The sequence below is a fragment of the Alternaria hordeiaustralica genome (assembly GCF_023758085.1).
Source record: "Alternaria hordeiaustralica strain BMP 2776 chromosome Unknown scaffold_15, whole genome shotgun sequence".
In the NCBI taxonomy this organism is placed as follows: domain Eukaryota; kingdom Fungi; phylum Ascomycota; class Dothideomycetes; order Pleosporales; family Pleosporaceae; genus Alternaria; species Alternaria hordeiaustralica.
The window spans coordinates 99,658-116,424 of NW_026056787.1; the positions used below are offsets into that span (position 1 = coordinate 99,658).

General features: G+C 53.1%; 5 protein-coding genes across 5 annotated transcripts; 1 reads left to right on the forward strand and 4 right to left on the reverse strand.

Annotated features, from left to right (window-relative positions):
* Positions 1–611: 611 nt before the first annotated feature.
* J4E84_007097 (uncharacterized protein) lies at positions 612–3,087 on the reverse strand (the record flags this gene model as incomplete). The annotated part of the gene is made up of 3 exons (XM_049389683.1): positions 612–1,861; positions 1,910–2,107; positions 2,160–3,087. The coding sequence occupies 3 exons, from the start codon at positions 3,085–3,087 to the stop codon at positions 612–614; spliced, it is 2,376 nt and encodes a 791-aa protein (XP_049242427.1).
* Positions 3,088–6,644: 3,557 nt separating this feature from the next.
* J4E84_007098 (uncharacterized protein) lies at positions 6,645–7,854 on the reverse strand (the record flags this gene model as incomplete). The annotated part of the gene is made up of 4 exons (XM_049389684.1): positions 6,645–6,703; positions 6,756–7,087; positions 7,140–7,559; positions 7,679–7,854. 4 exons carry the CDS (start codon positions 7,852–7,854, stop codon positions 6,645–6,647), a joined length of 987 nt encoding a protein of 328 aa, XP_049242428.1.
* Positions 7,855–8,293: 439 nt separating this feature from the next.
* On the reverse strand, positions 8,294–9,974 carry J4E84_007099 (uncharacterized protein; the record flags this gene model as incomplete). The annotated part of the gene is made up of 2 exons (XM_049389685.1): positions 8,294–9,866; positions 9,967–9,974. The coding sequence occupies 2 exons, from the start codon at positions 9,972–9,974 to the stop codon at positions 8,294–8,296; spliced, it is 1,581 nt and encodes a 526-aa protein (XP_049242429.1).
* A 1,300-nt stretch (positions 9,975–11,274) lies between these two features.
* On the reverse strand, positions 11,275–14,301 carry YSH1 (endoribonuclease ysh1; the record flags this gene model as incomplete). Its single annotated transcript, XM_049389686.1, has 5 exons — positions 11,275–11,816; positions 11,874–12,555; positions 12,612–13,743; positions 14,002–14,099; positions 14,152–14,301. The coding sequence occupies 5 exons, from the start codon at positions 14,299–14,301 to the stop codon at positions 11,275–11,277; spliced, it is 2,604 nt and encodes an 867-aa protein (XP_049242430.1).
* Positions 14,302–14,950: 649 nt separating this feature from the next.
* On the forward strand, positions 14,951–16,733 carry J4E84_007101 (uncharacterized protein; the record flags this gene model as incomplete). Its single annotated transcript, XM_049389687.1, has 2 exons — positions 14,951–16,013; positions 16,060–16,733. The coding sequence occupies 2 exons, from the start codon at positions 14,951–14,953 to the stop codon at positions 16,731–16,733; spliced, it is 1,737 nt and encodes a 578-aa protein (XP_049242431.1).
* Positions 16,734–16,767: the final 34 nt, after the last annotated feature.

A 16,767-nucleotide genomic window follows, 5' to 3' on the forward strand; every position in this document is an offset into this window, starting at 1 on the left:
TTATTAACTCAGCATAGACCAGATTGCTTATGCTACTCGGCCGATATATGTGTCGCTTTACGTCACCAAGCGGCTCGTATGGGATTGTAGTGGTGTCGTGTGTGAGCTGTCGTGGGTAAGAGGCGAAACCCTATGACTAGTCCGACAGCCTGTGTAAGTTTGGTAAGCAAAACCACTGGCATATAACGTCATTTAAACGAAACAAAAAGACTCGATAGTTGTGAGCTGTAGTCAAAATGATGGGAAAACCCAGAGGTATCTTGTGCTTAGCATCCAAGCTACAACTAATCAGCGTATGCGTCTTTGGAGGACTAGGCACAGAATCTTGACAACTTTGCCTATGATGTCGGCATAAGTTCAGCAGTCCGAAAGGACATTAGTGGGACAAAAAAAGTGAAAAACATACAACAGCCCGGATTCGCTTCTGGTCACCCACGAAACTACTGACGGGCCGGTAACAAGCTTGAGTACCGCTGAGCGAACGGGAAGCGCTATTGACTTGTTCCTATGGTCGTATGTGGAAGAACTGGTCGGAAAATATCGATATATTGGCAGGTCGAATGCACATTTGCGAGCGCCTGCGTCAATCATGGCTTGCTTGACCTACTATGCTAGCCACCACCCAGAAATTTCCTCGAAGAATTGCGTGGCCGCTCGTTGGTAAATGCTTCAAGTTTGACTGCGCACAAGATGACTTGCATCCTCTTTCCCTCGGCGTCGCCTTTAACAGGTTCGACACGGATGCGCCAGTGCGCGCGTCTGACTGTCCATTGATAGTCTTCGGCATCTCCCCCTCTCTCCTCAGTCCAGAACCATTTCTTCTTTTGATCTAAGCTGCGAATGCCTATCATCCCGTATTCATCATGCGCGAGCTCGGCCGGTGATCCGTCGATTTCTAGAGAGGTATCTTCATAGAGCCGTACACGGACGCGACGTTCGCTGACGCCTGAGTTGGCGGGGCTGACGGGTTGGGCGGCGACCCCGGCACCAGATTGTAGGTACATGAGTCCTAAGGGTTGTGTAGCGGGTAAGCCCATCTTTGAGGCTATGACGGAGAAGAGAGACGTTACTCGTGCAAGAGTTGAATCATGAAAAGTGGCACGAAATTCAACTCCGAATTCAGGACTTGAGTCAATCGCTATCTTCAATGGAATGAACAGCGTCGTGGCCTCCGTTGACGCAATTTCAACGACGAGAATGTTGCTTTGCGCATGGTCGTCCGTATATGGTCGAGCGTACGACACATACCCCGCCTTCAAAACCGCACTGCTGCTTGCCGTCGATGGGGCGGGGCTTGCAACACTGTTGCCGAGTAGAGGGTTTGGTGGGACGCTTGTTGACTGCCCACCAGATACGGTTTCAGAACCCGACTCACTTCCTGAACCCGACTCGCCGAGGTCTTTGTCAGGAGTGAAGGAGATGCCCGATTGTCGAATGTCTTCAAGACGGATCAGGATCTCAGACTCTTGCCGTTTTAGGTTATAAGATATATCGCAGGGTAAGAGCTTTTGCTCTAGGCCCTTGAGATGGAAGTATCGCGCGTCCCTCAGCAGGCGAGAGCGATGTGCGTCGTTTCGGATCTCGACATTGTAGCCCTGTAGTAATTGTATCAGCTCGCGAAAGACCTCCCCGTCTCTACTCGGCACCGAAGGAGGCTTGATAGACGGCGGTCGAAGCAGGGCATCGCGATCTAGTCCCGGGAATGCCTCGTTTGGCGTCGAGAAGAAATGCGCAAAGCCTAGCGAGAAATAGTTCGGGCTGTCTCCGGGGGCAGAGAAGAGATCGCGTTGTATCTGGAAGGGTGTTCCTCCGATGCGCACGAAGATGTCGGTGCTGAACAGCTGTTTGGTGAGACGAGGCACTGCTGATGTTAGCATCTATTCCATTCGCTAAATATGGCTGAGCTTACGCGAGTAGAACTGCGCATCTGCATACAGCTTGACGAAATGTTCGCCATCTCTTGGTGTGATGTGGTAGCCCTGGAGGTGGAGCGCGATATCACGAAATGTATCCGGGTCGCGGTCGATGTACAGCGTCCTCACGTCACCAGCACGACCGCCATTGTCATGCAATTGCTGGCCGAAGAAATGCGAAAAGTGTGAGGGTGCTCTAATAGTCTTAGTTGCTGTTCCATTTTGATGTCTTCAGCGGATACTCACCATCTGACGAAATCGACGCTCCTGACAGCCTGAACAGCTCCGACCCAATCTGTATAGGAAACACCTTGCCGGCAGGGAGGATGTCGAGTGCACCGGGCGACCCAGGCACTCTACGTGGTGTTGAGACATCGATGACCCTTCCCTGTGGCCCCGTACCTTTACTCTGCTCCTTCCGTCGCTCTGTATTCGTGTTCTCTCGTGACACTTGTCGGGGTGTGGCTTCGGAGGTGGCAGCGGTGCGCGTCATGGTCGGCGTTTGAGCATCAGCCGGGGTTGTGACGGCTGGCGAAGCAGCTGAGGCGTCGGATGGCTGTCGCGACACGTTCTGGCGCTTCGGGGGGTTCTCCGCTGCGGCACTATCTTGCTGTGCAGCTGAAGGAGATTCTGTGTCGGCCTTCCTCTTCGTACCTGCTTGAACAGTCGATCGTTGTTGCTGTTGTGCTGGAGCTGGTGGCAGCGGGGGCGACAGTTGGTTCTGGCTTTGCGCGACATTTGGCGCTGGAGTGACGCTCTGGCGCTGTGAGAATGCCTGGTACACCGCTTCGCCTGTCGAGACAGGAAGTGGGATGTTGTAGTTGTTTATGGCATCTGCCTGGCTTTGGTATTCTTGGACAAGTTCTCCCTGCGGCTCGTACTGGTCGGTGAAGTCGGTGAAGTCGAGCGCGTCCCAGCCGGTAGGCACAGAGGAGCCAAAGCCCAAGCCTGCGAAGTGACCTGCCATCACTGGGTGCTGTGTCGCATTGTAGTCGTGATACCCCGCGGCGAAGTCATGGCTATGCGCCTGGCTTGCGGCCTCGGTCGTGTTCGCGTCGTGCTCGGCATGATAGGCACCGTAGAAGTGCTGCGGGTGCTGTTGCGGAGCTCCACCTGCTTGGTCATAGGTTTGAAATGCAAAATCGCGAGATGATGCGCCCGGGCGGTCGGACATTGGCTAGCTACACCGGAAATCCTTCGCACTAAGCGACGAAGAACCTCAATGCAGAAGCAAGTTGCGATTCGCACAGAAGGAGGAATGCCAGCCCTGCGTTGCTGATGAGAAGCTGACCAACAGCTCTGTCATGGGTAGCTTGCGGGTTCGTTACTTAATGCGGTTGGCTGCACCCGGGAAGGATCCTGTGGAACTCGAGAGAAGAACGTAGGGAATAGCGAAACCTCGTAGCAATGTCGCTGAGCTACCGGAATGGCCCAGGCAGCCATATAAGAAGGCATTGCGAGCTACTGATGGTGAGGCTGAGAGTGCCCAGGAAAGGCTGACATGCTGTAGATGTGCAGGTGCAGATGGGAGCTGGCAGTCGGGAAGCGACGCCCGGCGGCATCACCGACAGCAAGCGGGGCTGACGTGAGAAACCCTCCATCGCATTAACATCGCACCTGGGCACCAACATCGCCCCATTACGCTAATGAGCGTATCCAAACCTGCATCCTTTTGAGAGACATATCTCTTAATGGTCTCCCGTTGCAAATGCCGTGACTGCAAGTCGGATCCCGGATCCATTGTTCGATATCAGAACATCACTCTCAAGTTGGGTGAGTACCTCGCGGACCCACCAAGTCAAACTGATTGTTCTTGTCTCAGTGCCATGTATACCTCTAAAGTCGCGCCAACATCGCCCCGTTGCGCCCACTGAGCGGTATGCAAATCTGGACCCCAGATACCTGAGACACGTCCTGAATCCAGGCGGCTATTCAAACGACGTGTCAATTCCCACATGCCTTGAAAACAAATGTTCCACGTATCAACGCACCGAGTTCGCAGCCCATGCCATACCCAGGTATCGTCACGTCTGGACGGATACAAAGCGTACTTCTTCAACATCGCGACTTGTACCACACACCTGGTTCTAGACCACAATATAGCAGTTGTAGATCTAACATCTTCGAGTAATACCATGCCGCCCAAGTGCCGGCCCTATGGCACTAGTGAAAGGTATTAGCACGTTGTGAGGTATATCTGACACCGTCATGACGTTAAGTCATGTAGTTCAATAGCTCTTAAGATCGTCGAATCCTCCTGCCGCCTATCTTGCACTACTTCTCTTCTCTTAATTCTCTCCAAAAGTCGACTATGTTATACGGAGTACTTCGAGGGAGATGTCTCCGCGTGTTTGTAGTCCGAGATGCAACAATTCTGCCAACAACACTTGCTCGATACGACGTGCTTGACTTATCTTAACTTTTAGACACACCCGCTACTAGAAGGCCATAAATAGCTCTATCTAACTTAATCCAGGTAATATAAAAAAGTGCTAGGGGTAACAGGTGGGGTAGAGATCGCGAAGACCAATTGGAGGGCTTTGCGATGCGGTTCCCAGATCATTGTACTCGTAGCATGGGTGTAGCGTAAGTCACAACAATACCAGTTCACGAGTGTGGACACCGTCTAGACATCCATCTTCGAAAGCTCTCTTCAGACGCGCGACTACCTCCTCATTCTCTTACATGTGCACTGTTTTACAGATCAACACGTCTAGAACAATACACGAAGAGATTCAGAGCGAGGTCGATTACAATCGAGAGTTCATTACATCTGCATAGATGTGTTGATCGAGTCTAAACTACACCAGAGGCCTCTCCTTCAGCCACAACACACCGCTGTAACCGTACTAAGGAGTGCAGTGCACTCATAGACGACCCTTGCTCCAAGTGCGCCGGTGTGCATCTCAAGGGCGTACGCCATTGAAGCCGGTGCATCCATGGTCAACCAAATACTTCCTCTGTACCTTTCCAATCTCCCAGTGTTCAGGCACCTCGATGTCCTTCACCGCAGCCACCGTCTGAGCGACAAAGAAGAGATGATTTGGTAGTTGGGGATACGGTCCATCCTTGGGAAACGCGAAGTGTACGGTGCGTTCTGATAGTCCCGTCCCTTTGGACAGTGACCGAAGCCCCCGGAAGTCACGCCAAAGAGATGGGAACACGAGGTGAACCCGTGTCATGCCGGGAAGAAGCTGGATCGCAGGATGACGACGGTGACAATCATATAACTTGTTACTTCGGCGACTGTGCCGTGAATACGCGGATTGGCCGCTTCGCTCGAGACGGTCCGGACTTCATCGATGAGCAAGACAGGACAGTCCACTTGTGGTCGGCCCACGGGATCACTGGCTCCAAGGCTCCAGTGGCAGAAATGTGTCGGATCTGTGACCAATGGCTAGTCAACCCCGCCGAGGCCATCTCTCACGCAGTCACGCATCTAGACACGGTGCAAACCATGATCATGATGCACGGATACTGTGGAGTAAAGATGGGACGCGATCTGATACCAAGACTATGCCCCTTCTGTGCTCATAACGAGTCTCTTCCAGCCCACGAACGCATCGCGACATTCACCCGCGAGGGCCACCCAAAGCATATCCGCGGCCACCTCAAATCTGTTGGCGACTCGCTCGTCACCTGCCCATGCTTTCCGTTGACTTGTACGAAAGAGGAGGAAATGGACGATCTCCAACTTGAAGCTCATCTCCGGATCACCCATGGATGTCTGATACCAGCCCGCATTAAGCGTCGTTCAGACGCCGTCACCCCAGGAACGGCCGGGTCGCAGCGGGTAACTAAGAAGGTCAGCAAGGGTACGAAATGAGCTGTAGAACAACTCAGTGGAAGCAGAGAAGGTGTCAATGGAGGGTCATATCTCGTGGACATCAACTGATGTGGGATTTAAGGCCATGTTATCGATTTTACCACATGTAAAATGCTTCCAATATCAGTCACATAGCTAGAGACATCATCTATATTCATCATTTGTTTGTTATGTCTCCCCGTTGCATTATTGGAAAGGTTGCTCTATCTCATCAACTTGCTTCCCTGGTCGTCCTGGCACTCATAGACATATGTCGCGTCTCCCGGAAATAGCTTTTTGTCTTTTTTGTCTTTTTTGTCTTCGCAATCAACGTTGTTGACGTTTTAATATTCTAGTATATAGGTTAGCTCTAACTAGGCTTATTCAGGTACTGTCTCCAGTCTTGCATGATGGCAGAGAGTTCTTAGCAAATCGTAAGTATGTAACCTAACATTTATGTAGCTCTAGAGTGTCTGATTTTTCTCTCAAACAAGGCGCTGCTATTTGTTTGTACGGCTATAATGTTGTGATGGCGCAACTTCTCCTGGTCCTCAATCTTCTCGGACACAAAGTCCTCGATGCTAAGAGTGACATCAGCACTATCAAATGCCCGGTTCTCAATGCCGTTCAGTTTCACATGGAATGCAGTGCTTGGACATTATGAGTTGGGTCTATTGTGCAGTATGTTTCCTACTCGATCGTACTGTTACATAAAATCGCCGTCTAAGCGAAGCAAGATCTAACTTGAATGACTGCAAATAAACGCAAAACACATAGAAGAAATGTGATATCGAACAAACCCATGCCAGCCATTATGCAAGAAAAGACAGACTTTTTGTGTGACAAGTCCACCTCGAGACCCGCTGTCATGGCTGTCTTGGTATCATCTCCTCCGTCACTCTCTCCGCATCGCACAAGACGAAAACTTAGTTAGTCTTAGCGATTTCTACACCCCCTGTAGCACCAAGTGCCTTCTTGATATCACCTTCCGGGAGTTAGCTTTGGGCGCGACAGAAGGCGTTGAGAAAAAAACTTACCGTAGATGGCGAACTGACCAGCGGTCAGGGTACCGACCATGAAAAGACGGGCACCGATACCACCGAAAGATCCGCGGAGACCGAGCTCCTTGGCGATCTTAATCAAACGGGAGGTGGTTCCCTCTCCGGGAAGACCCTTGGTCTTGTTAATCCTGGAGAGCATGGTGTCGGCGGGCTGGGAGATGATGGCGGCGGCGAAACCGGCAATGATACCAGAGCCCAAGTTGTAGACGGTCTGCATGCCGTTGGAGGTTTGGCTCTTGTCGACGACGGAGTAGACGGCCTCGTTGACCTTCTCGAAGACGGCGAACTTGGCCATGGTGTAGGGAACCCTGATGGATGATTAGCCAAAACCCAACTTCCAATCAGAGGAATTGCACATACTGCTTGAACAGGATGGGTCCGAAACCAGAGTAGAAGGCACCGACACCCTCGTTCTTCAGGATCTTGGAGAATCCACCAACAAGGCCGTTGGCGAAGGTTGGGTCACCGACGAGACGGATACGGGTAGCCTCGAGAGGGCAGAGGGCGACATCGGCGAAGAACTCAGCGACGGCGGCAGAGGCGAGGTAGACGGCAGTGCGGTTGTTGGCGGCAGTCTCGTAACCGACAAGGTTGATGGACTGCTGCTTGAAGAACTCGTAACCTCCGAACTTGAAGGCACCCTGGAGGAAGTAACCGGCAGCGGTAGGACCGAAACCGGTCCAGACAGCGCCCATACCCTCATTGGCGATGGTCTTGCGGAATCCACCGATCAGGCCGGTGTTGTAGGTGACGGGGTCAAGTTGTATCCTGGTCTTGACGCTGTTGCACATGTTAGCTTGGCATTCTGTCGTCATTTTCGATACCTGTCAACTGTCGCAAAGCGTGTGCGATACAGCCATTGGCATCGTCCCGAGCCATTGGAGGGCGGCACAACATACACATCGACGGGTGTGAGGGCTCCGTGGGTGACGGAGCAGCAGACGGCACCGGCGAAAGCGAATCGCGAGTACAGGGCCAGGCCAGTGGGCGCGGTAGGGTCAGCGGCCGCAAGCTTAGCCTTTGCGGCATCGACCTTGCTGGAGCCGGTGGCGGTGGGGGGAGGAGAGGTGGCCATTTCGCTGGTATGGATGGTAGAAGCGAAGGAAGTGGAGTGGAGAGGTTTGGTGGTGGTGAAGATGGACAGGCGGAGATTAGAAAGCCGCGATAGTTGATGAGAAGTTTTGTGCTTGGCGCTGGACCCGTTCTTTCCCGACTGCAATCCGGATATCCGCCCTGCAGCACACCCTCCATTCACATCACCGCGCCTTAGTGCGTGCCACCGGTATCAATTAATCCCGCACCCGAATTCCGATGCGCAGGTTGGTGCTATAGCAGTACCAAGATTGCGCATTATTCTACATCGCTCAAGCCAGGCACCGCTGGCGTTCAGCCTTACGAGACGCAAAATTTGACATACATGAAGCGACGTACTGAGATCGATCGGAATCAGAAACCTCAACAACCGGAAATAAGGGCGTTATCTCCGCCAGCATCGCCAACTTCCTTTCGCCCTCTTACTCCTCCTCTTGGATCTCGTTGCTGCTATTCGGACTTTCCTCGCGATTGATCAGGCGTGTCAATCCAGCCAGGTCGTCGCGTTTCGCCGTTACAGCTTCCAGCAATTCACGCATGGGTTGCCCTATCAGCCCGAGCTGCTCGAGCATCTGCTTCGCTGCTCGACGTGTGTCCGTCACGCCTTTTAGTGTCTCCTCGATTACCGTCGCCGTGACGGGGTCGTTGAGGCGCGCCGTCATTACCTTTTTCCTTTCATCCTTATCGAGACCCTTCAGATCAGCACCAGCGAGCTTCACCATCCGGAACAACACGGTGTCATGAACTGTTTTCATGTCTTGCGCATTGTTTAAGGTCACTTCCAGCTTGGTCTCCAGATGCGGGAAGTGCTCTGCGAACTCATGGTTGAGACTGTCGTAGTCGTCTGCTTTGTTACATGCGTCAAATATCTCCTCCAGCGATGGAGTGTAGACGCCTGGATGAGGTTCTCGAGAGACCCGTGGCTGTGCTGATCGAAGTACAGCCAGATCCAGCAGCTCGTCGATTTCGGCCTTTTTCAACTCGTTCCGCGCGCACTGGATCTTGGCCATCAGTCCTTGTCGCGCTCTTTCTGCCAGCTTCCTGTTATAGGCTCTCCATTTGGTCTCGCATCGTTTGACTTCCTCCTTGTTAGCATCTTCCTCTGCATTCTTTTTGTTCCTCTGATACGCACGTCTCTTCTTTTCACGGTCGAATCGGTGCTCCAGCTGCTCCTGTCCGCTCAGCACCTTGAGAGCAAGGTATATACCATCGTCCCTATTGGCAATCTCAGTTTCTTCCTGTCGAATGTGCGCTAACATGATGATAAGCATGTTAAATGGATCCTGATTCTTGAAACTTCTGGTTTCTGGTCGGTATGCGTGGATGGCTTTCAGTAATTGACGTTGAGAAGGTTCCAGGATACCATTTTGTCCAGTCTCATTGTCCTGGTTGCTATTTCTGTTGTCACTGACAATCGTCAAAATCTTTTCAACAACTTTCACTCTTTCCTTTAGAGCAGCGACCAGGGCCTGGCGCTCGGTCGAGTCACTGTTACGCTTATCGGCAATGCGCTTGTTCCAAGTGAGTATTGCGTCTAACATGTGTTCTTCTGACTCTTCGGTTTCCAACAGTAGTGGCTCTAAACGTAACGGAGCAAGTAAGTCGTCGAATACCCGGTCACTTGATCCGTCTGCGTTCCTGATTCGCTCCAGGACTGAGGTATCCATGCCTGGCTCATCAGCCCTTAACGCCGCTGCCACATCCCGGTACTGCTTTCCGTCCGCCACTTCTTCATCGATGTCAAGATGCGGTGGGCATGAAGCGTTTTCTTCTCGACATAGGTCGTCGAGTTGGGCTATGACGTCCTCGAGATCGAGGTCCGACGCCTCGTATTCATCATCATGTCGAGTCGAAGAGGGCACTGTGCTGCCCCTTTCGAAAGTAAAGCGCTCATCGAAATGTTCCTGTTCGCAGTCATCGGCAGTGTTTGGATTGGCCTGACGCAACCGTTCGCGCATCCGCGCTAGAGCCTCCGACCCACGTAAACTCCTCGCACTGATTGGTGGTACATCAGTACCATACATTAAAGCATCGTAAGCTGACTGACGTTCTAACATTTTATTGGGGATAATACTGGGGCAGGTTCTGCTCGCACAAGACCATGGTTGTGGACTACATACAATACTCCAGTCGTCACTGCCTTCACAATCAATGCTACACCAACAGCGTGGGATGCGGAATTCATACCCGCGCGGTGATGTCTACGCATCGAAATAATCACAGCACGAATTCTTCCTGCTCATTCTACCTATGCTAATCACATGGGTGCGGCGCGTCGAATGGGCCAATCCACGCCAGTGTGATTTTCGACACAACCATGGATCGCGCATGTCTACATTGGATCGCATGTCACGTCCACGGTTCACCATATTCATCAGAGTATATAAACAGAGGCCGCCGTAACTATTTTAAAATTCCACACTCAACTCTTCACAAAACTCTTTCACACACAAGTCTTTCACAAAAGTCACAAGGCCCTTCAAAAGCACTCTTCACACAACGCTTTTCATCCACCAGCACCCGAAACCAGCCAAGGTTCCAGTCATGTTGCTCTCACAGCTCGTCAACGCGCACTTGAGTACCATCAAGCCAAAATCTCAAGAACCAAAACACGCCGAAGACTACGAGCTCGACGTCATGCCATCTGAGCCGCATTCCTCGCCCTCTCCGTTCCCGTCCGCCCATCCTTCAAGGGCTTCTTCGCAGACATCATCGCGGACATCATCACGAACTTCTTCACGGACATCATCGCGGACATCATCTTCGAATGCTTCACTATATTCAGTCTCTTCATATTCAACTATGTCGACTACGTCCCTCGACACCGCGTCATCTGAGGCGCCAACATCAGAGTCGCAACATTCACACTCTTCTTCAACTACATCAAGTACCGAAATCGACATGACGGAATGGGAAGACATCGACCTCCCAGACCGCTTCACCCTGGGACGCGCTTCACACTCCAAGCTGTTGTTGAGGGTGATTCAATACCTGCGATCGCGTACTGCGCCGCGCATGCCCGCGACGCCGGTGCTGCGACCCACGCATGAGGAGAAGGCTATGTCGGAGGTTCCGGCTTGGCATTTGGGGGGATAGGATTGGTTGGCTTGTACTTCGACCTTGGCTCAAGCGGCTTGCCAGCTTACAGGCGGATGCATAGACACGGAGTTGTTTGGCAATCGGGAACTTGGAGTTACTGCTGTTTGAACTTTCTGGTAAACTAGTGAACCCCACGAACGAATCGAAATTCTCCATGAAGTAATCGCGAATGAGAAAAAAAAAAAGGCAAAATCCATCCACTGTGATTGAATGTCGAAACACCTCCTCCCATGATCTACACACTCGTCCTTCTCCCCAACCATTCTACCTCAACACCCCAAACCACCCCCAAACCACCCCCACTCTACCGCCACAACCCACTAACCGTCTCAACCCCCCTCTCAACCACAGCCTTAACCCTCGCCCTCAACGCATTATTCGCACACTCGACCTCCAAATCCTCCAACCAGACCTTCGCCACAAACCTATCAAACTTGATCTTCACCCCCGGAACCGGTATGCCCAGATTATGCAACCGCTTCAACTCCGCTTTATCCTCCGCCGACAACTGGTCGTCGGGTGCAATGGGAGGGGGAAACGCCGTGATATTGGAAGGCTCCGTAGAGTCGGGCGTGGATGTATCCATGGAATCTGGGTGGGCGGCAGCGGCGGGAGTCCCGTTTGTGGTGGCGGTTGTGGTGCTGTTGCGGGGGAGGGTGATGGGGCGGACGGCCTCTTCGCCGAATTGGGCTTCGAGGAAGAGGAAGAGGCGGGCGAGGCGCGTGGAGGGGTCGGTTGTGCGGTGGGGGTGTGGTTGCTTGAAGCGGTGGGTTAGTTTTGTGGTGGTGATGTCGTCGTCGGCTTCTGGTTTGGGTGCGTGGCTGTGGGAGTGCTGTTTTGAGGATTCTAAAGCTGGGGTTAGTATATGAGGTAAGAGGTAAGAGGGGAGGGAGGGAGACTTACGTCGGACAGCTGCTGGTGAGGATTCGACTGTGAAGAGGACGGCGAGGACGGCGTCGGCGATACCGTCGTTGATTACGTTGCCTTCCCATTCTACTTCTACTCTTCCTCCGTTCTTGATTAGCACGTTTACGCAGTCCATTACTGTGAACTTGGTCTCTGTTCGGCTGACTTCTTCGTCTGCTTCTTCCTTGTGACTTGTGCCGTTGCCGTTCATCTTGCCATCAACGGCAGCATCTGTGAGACTGCTCTCTTTGATAGCGCCAAAGGTTCCTTCGAGCGCCCATCGTATGAGATCGATACCGGCGGCTGATAGGGTAAGGTGCTGACGGCACATAATGGTGGTTGTAGTCAGACCAGCATATTCTTTGAGATCCTCGGGCGCCATGAGAGAGATCTTGAAGTCGTTCTGGATGAGAACTCCACTGATCATGTCCACCTTCTCCCCTTCTTGGTCTTCAGCAGCTTCACCTTCACCATTGGAAGACAAAGAGCGAGGTAAAGGCGGAGCAATAGATGCTAGCTTTCCAACTACCTTGGCGATCTTGTCGGTCTTGAAAGGAATGCGGAGTTCCTCGCAATTGGCGGGCGAGTAAATCTTCGTGGGGACGGCCTTCTGGGCGTTGAAGGAAAGGAGTTTAGACTTCAGGCGTGTCATATTACCCTTTTCGCCGTGAACAAGAATCTGAGATTCAATTAGTACGTGGTCTTCACCGTGTATGTGGAATGAGCTAGACTTACAACGACAGGAGCGGCGACTTCTTGCACAAACTCCATGTTCTCTTTTCCATCAACGTGCGCTGCAAAACTGTACTCCTGGACGGTGCACCGTCGGGGAATCATGGCCTGCTCATTCTCCCTCTGACCTGGCCGGCGTGCTGCGTTACTAGCGCGGGACATGATCGCTGGAATCTGGTCCGGCTCGTGAACAATTTGTTTTGCCATGGTGCCTTCGACAGAGTAACCAGTAATGATAACACCGTTCCTTGGGTCGGGTGCCCATCGTTCAAGTAGCTCACGCGATGTACCAGACTGCATCATACCCGGCGAGGCAAGCATGACACATCCACCTAGATCGTCGAAACGCTCCAGACTCTTGAGTGAACGGACAAACTTGAAATCCCAAGCTCCACGTCGACCGGTGTCTCCCGCGGCTTCGGCTTCGGCCATGCGCTCGGCGAAGAGACGTTTGATGTTGTCGTTCATGGCCGAGACGTACGTTTGGTAGACCTGCATACACTTACGAGCTAAGCTTGAGTTGTAGTATATGGGTATCTTCTGAACTTCTGGATGTTTGCTCCAATATTCGTCGAGAATGAGTAGAAGTTCCTGGGCTCTACCCAGGGCGAAGACTGGAAGTAGAGCACGACCTCCGCGGTTGAGAACGTCGGTAATAGCCTTCATGAGCTGTGCCTCTCGCTCGACACGTGGCGTATGCATCGAGATACCGAATGTTGACTCGGTGATGAGGACGTCGATCTTTACACCTGGAGGTACTGAAGCTGATACCAAATGTCGATCGTCTTCCCGCGAGTAGTCGCCGGTGAAAAGTATCTTTAGGCCTGCAATTTCCATAAGAAACATGGCCGCTCCAAGTACGTGACCAGCTGGGTAAGGTGTTATCCGTACACCGGAGACAGTGTGGGTGGTGTAAAAGTCGATTGACTCAATCATAGGATAGGTGTTGAGATGGTCCGCCTCGGTGTACATTTGGATCTTGGTCTCGGAATTGCTTGACATATTACCGACACGGACAGAGTCTTGGATGAGCCATTTGTAGATGGCCTTGGTCGGATGTGTCATGAATACGCGGCCCTTGAAGTTGGTCTTCGCAAGTACATAGGGTAGAGATGCAGCATGGTCGACGTGGAAACTAGCCTGATGTCAGCATGCTGGAGGACGACTGAAGGACTCAGGGTGAGCCCGGTAGAAGCGCCCAAAGTTGTAGATACATTGGTGGGAACCAGGGAGGGGCACATCATCGAAGTCGAGCGGGAGGAAGCAAATTATATTCCATTCATAGTGATATACAAGTCGCTGTATTGCGAGTGCCCTTTGCGCGCTCATGGTCCGACTCCAGTGATGCGCCGAACCCCAACTACCATGGCAAGCAAGACGCGCGTATACATACTGTGAAATTAGTAGCACGTCTACGGTGCTAAGATCGAAGTCATCGTAAAATGGCATGGCGGACAAGCCTTCGTGTGCGGGATGCATACCGGCATCAAGCTGTCCCTCGTTAGTATGGCTGCGGTAGAGTATGCGAGTCCTGAATGCGCACCATGACGGTCTTGCCCTTGTACTGGATGATGTGACACGAGCGGCCGACCTCGTTACCGCCTCCTAAGCACAGGAACATGAGCTCGTCGGAGGGATCTATTGGGTCTTCATCCTCGGGCGCCATAGCCGTCGCCTTTCTCTTCGATGCCATTGTTGTGTGGGTTGCGATGTGGATGTGTTACTAGGTGGTATACGGGCGACGGAGGTGAGGCTACGGGGTTGGTGGATGTCCAGGTGGTAGCCGAAGAAGAACGCGTAAGATATCTATGAACCGCGCCTGGACCTAGCTCATTAATCGTAAATTAGTGTCGCAGGGATATTCAACGCCTCGATGGAAACGCCCAAGGGTGAGAGAGAAGTCGTGGCAGCGTCGAGTGAGAGCGGAGTGGCAGTTGGTTGACCGTTGCGGCTCTCTTTGTCTGGCGCGCGACTGCCAAGACTTTGTCCGTGCTCGTCATTCCCAGATTCATCGTCCGCTCTGTCAACCGCGACATCACCAACCCCGACGCGCCTGCCAACTCCACCCACCGCGCCTGCCCGCCGAACACGTCCCATCGCAAGCGCTATCGAGCCCCGAACATACTGCCGCCGGATGACGCGCCGATAGAAACCCTCTGCCAGCGCGACTCCCCGAAAGGGACGAGCTGCCCACCATGGCCTACCCGAACAACTACCAGTATCCGCCGCCGGGCCAGCAGCCCCCGCCGCCCGTGCAAACGCAGAATCTGGGCCACCAGCAACAGCCGCGCGCTTTCTCACCGCATAATTACCAGCAGTCGCCCACCGCCCTGTCCCCAACCATGGGCAGCGGCATCCCTCCGAATAAGCGACAGCGCCTGTCGCCAAACCCGCCATCGCCTGCGCCGTACCAGTCGCCTTTTGGCATGCCTGGCGCGCCCCAATACCCTCCCTCGCCCTATACCGCTTCCCCGCAGACGCCTGGCTACCACTCACTGCCCACCTCGCCCGCCGCGATGCAGCCTCCGCCCTTCCACCAGCCTCAGCCATATCAGCACCCGAATGGACAGCCGCCAGCGCCCCAGGGCTCTATGCCGCCACCCAAGGTCCCTTATAGCAAGACTGGCGATAGTTCGGAATTGGAAAAGGCAAATGCGCGCGACCTGGACGTCAATAACATTAGCGATGTGCTCACAGGATCTGGTATCGATCTGCGCGCCGAGGAGGACAACCTGCTGCACAACTACAGGAGCTTCAACTCGCAAGCATCGGGCTCCACAGCATCACCACATGCTAGCTTCAATAACTGGAGCCAGCAGTCGGGCCACGGCGCATTCCAAGGGACCGGCGCACTTAGTCAAGAAATGACCAAGGAGCAGCATGAAGCCGAGTTCATCAGGAAGCACGAGCAAGCCGCCAGGATCCTGAACGAGTCAGCCCAGCAGCCGCTGAATGACCCGTTCCTGTCAGCAAGTGTCCTCAGACATCGAATCGCGAAACGTGGCTATGAACACGGTATCCAGATCAACGTTGATGGCTTGTTTGACAAGATCCCAGACAAGGGACAGCAAGAGATCGCACGTACCACTGCAGCTGGTGCCAACGGCGAACAAATCGTAGGCTTGGAGGCTGCCAGTCTACTGAACCAAAATGCTCCACTTGTGGAGATTCTGACGCTGATATCGCTGGCTGCCGAGGAGCGTGTGCGGACCATAGTTGAGGATTCTTTCGCTTTATGCCAAGGTCGTCAAAATACTTCTCATGGCATCATTCCCCCACAGATGCTTGATCTTGCTGTGGTAGATGAGGGCGCATCAGAGAAAATGGCTCCGCCAGTCAACATCTTGAAGACGCCGTGGGAGGCAACAGACAGTGCTGTCAGCCCTACAGCGACAGCCAGCAAGGGTACGTTTATGTTGCATATTCTCCAATTTATTGCTAATCGACTCAGGCGTCCCCAATGCGGGACGACTTCCAACGCCTCCAAGCGAAGCACCCCCAACCCCTCAGCGAACATACCAAAACGTCAACCACGTTGCCATTGCGCTTACGAAGCGTGTAAATGATGACTACAAATGGGAGCAGGAGCGCCTTCGCAAGCGCGCAAAGCGTCAGGCAGGCGCCTCGGCTTCCTCAGCAGATACGCCAGCTGCACCAATACCCATGCCGGAACCTGTGACAAAGAAGGCTTTGGCGTTTGCCAAGAAGCAAAGTCAGTCAGACGTTGTCGTGTTTGGCAAAGCCAACGAGACCGCCAGTATGGCGCTTGGTGGCAAGAAGAAAAAATACTCGTGGATGACGGGCGGTGGCGGAGGACCAGCGTCAGGTGCATCTACACCACGACCGGCTGCAGCAACAGGCGGCAGTGGCGCCGCTACACCTGCGGTCCAAGCGCCCGAAAAGGCTCTCATGGGCAAAAAGCGCAAGTTCGGCGACACCATTGAGCAGACCGAAACAGGCGCCGGCATCCAGCTCCGTGATCTCATTCATGTCCTGGACAACGACGGAAAAGAGAAGAAGACGCTCACAGTCATCTTGGCGCGTCTGAAGAACACAGAAAAGGATACTAAGCCTGAGGTCAACAAGGCGGCGCCTGCTGTACCTGGTCCGGGTGTAAGAGCTTAGGCTCTACCTTTATTTGCATTATCAGCGTTGGCGT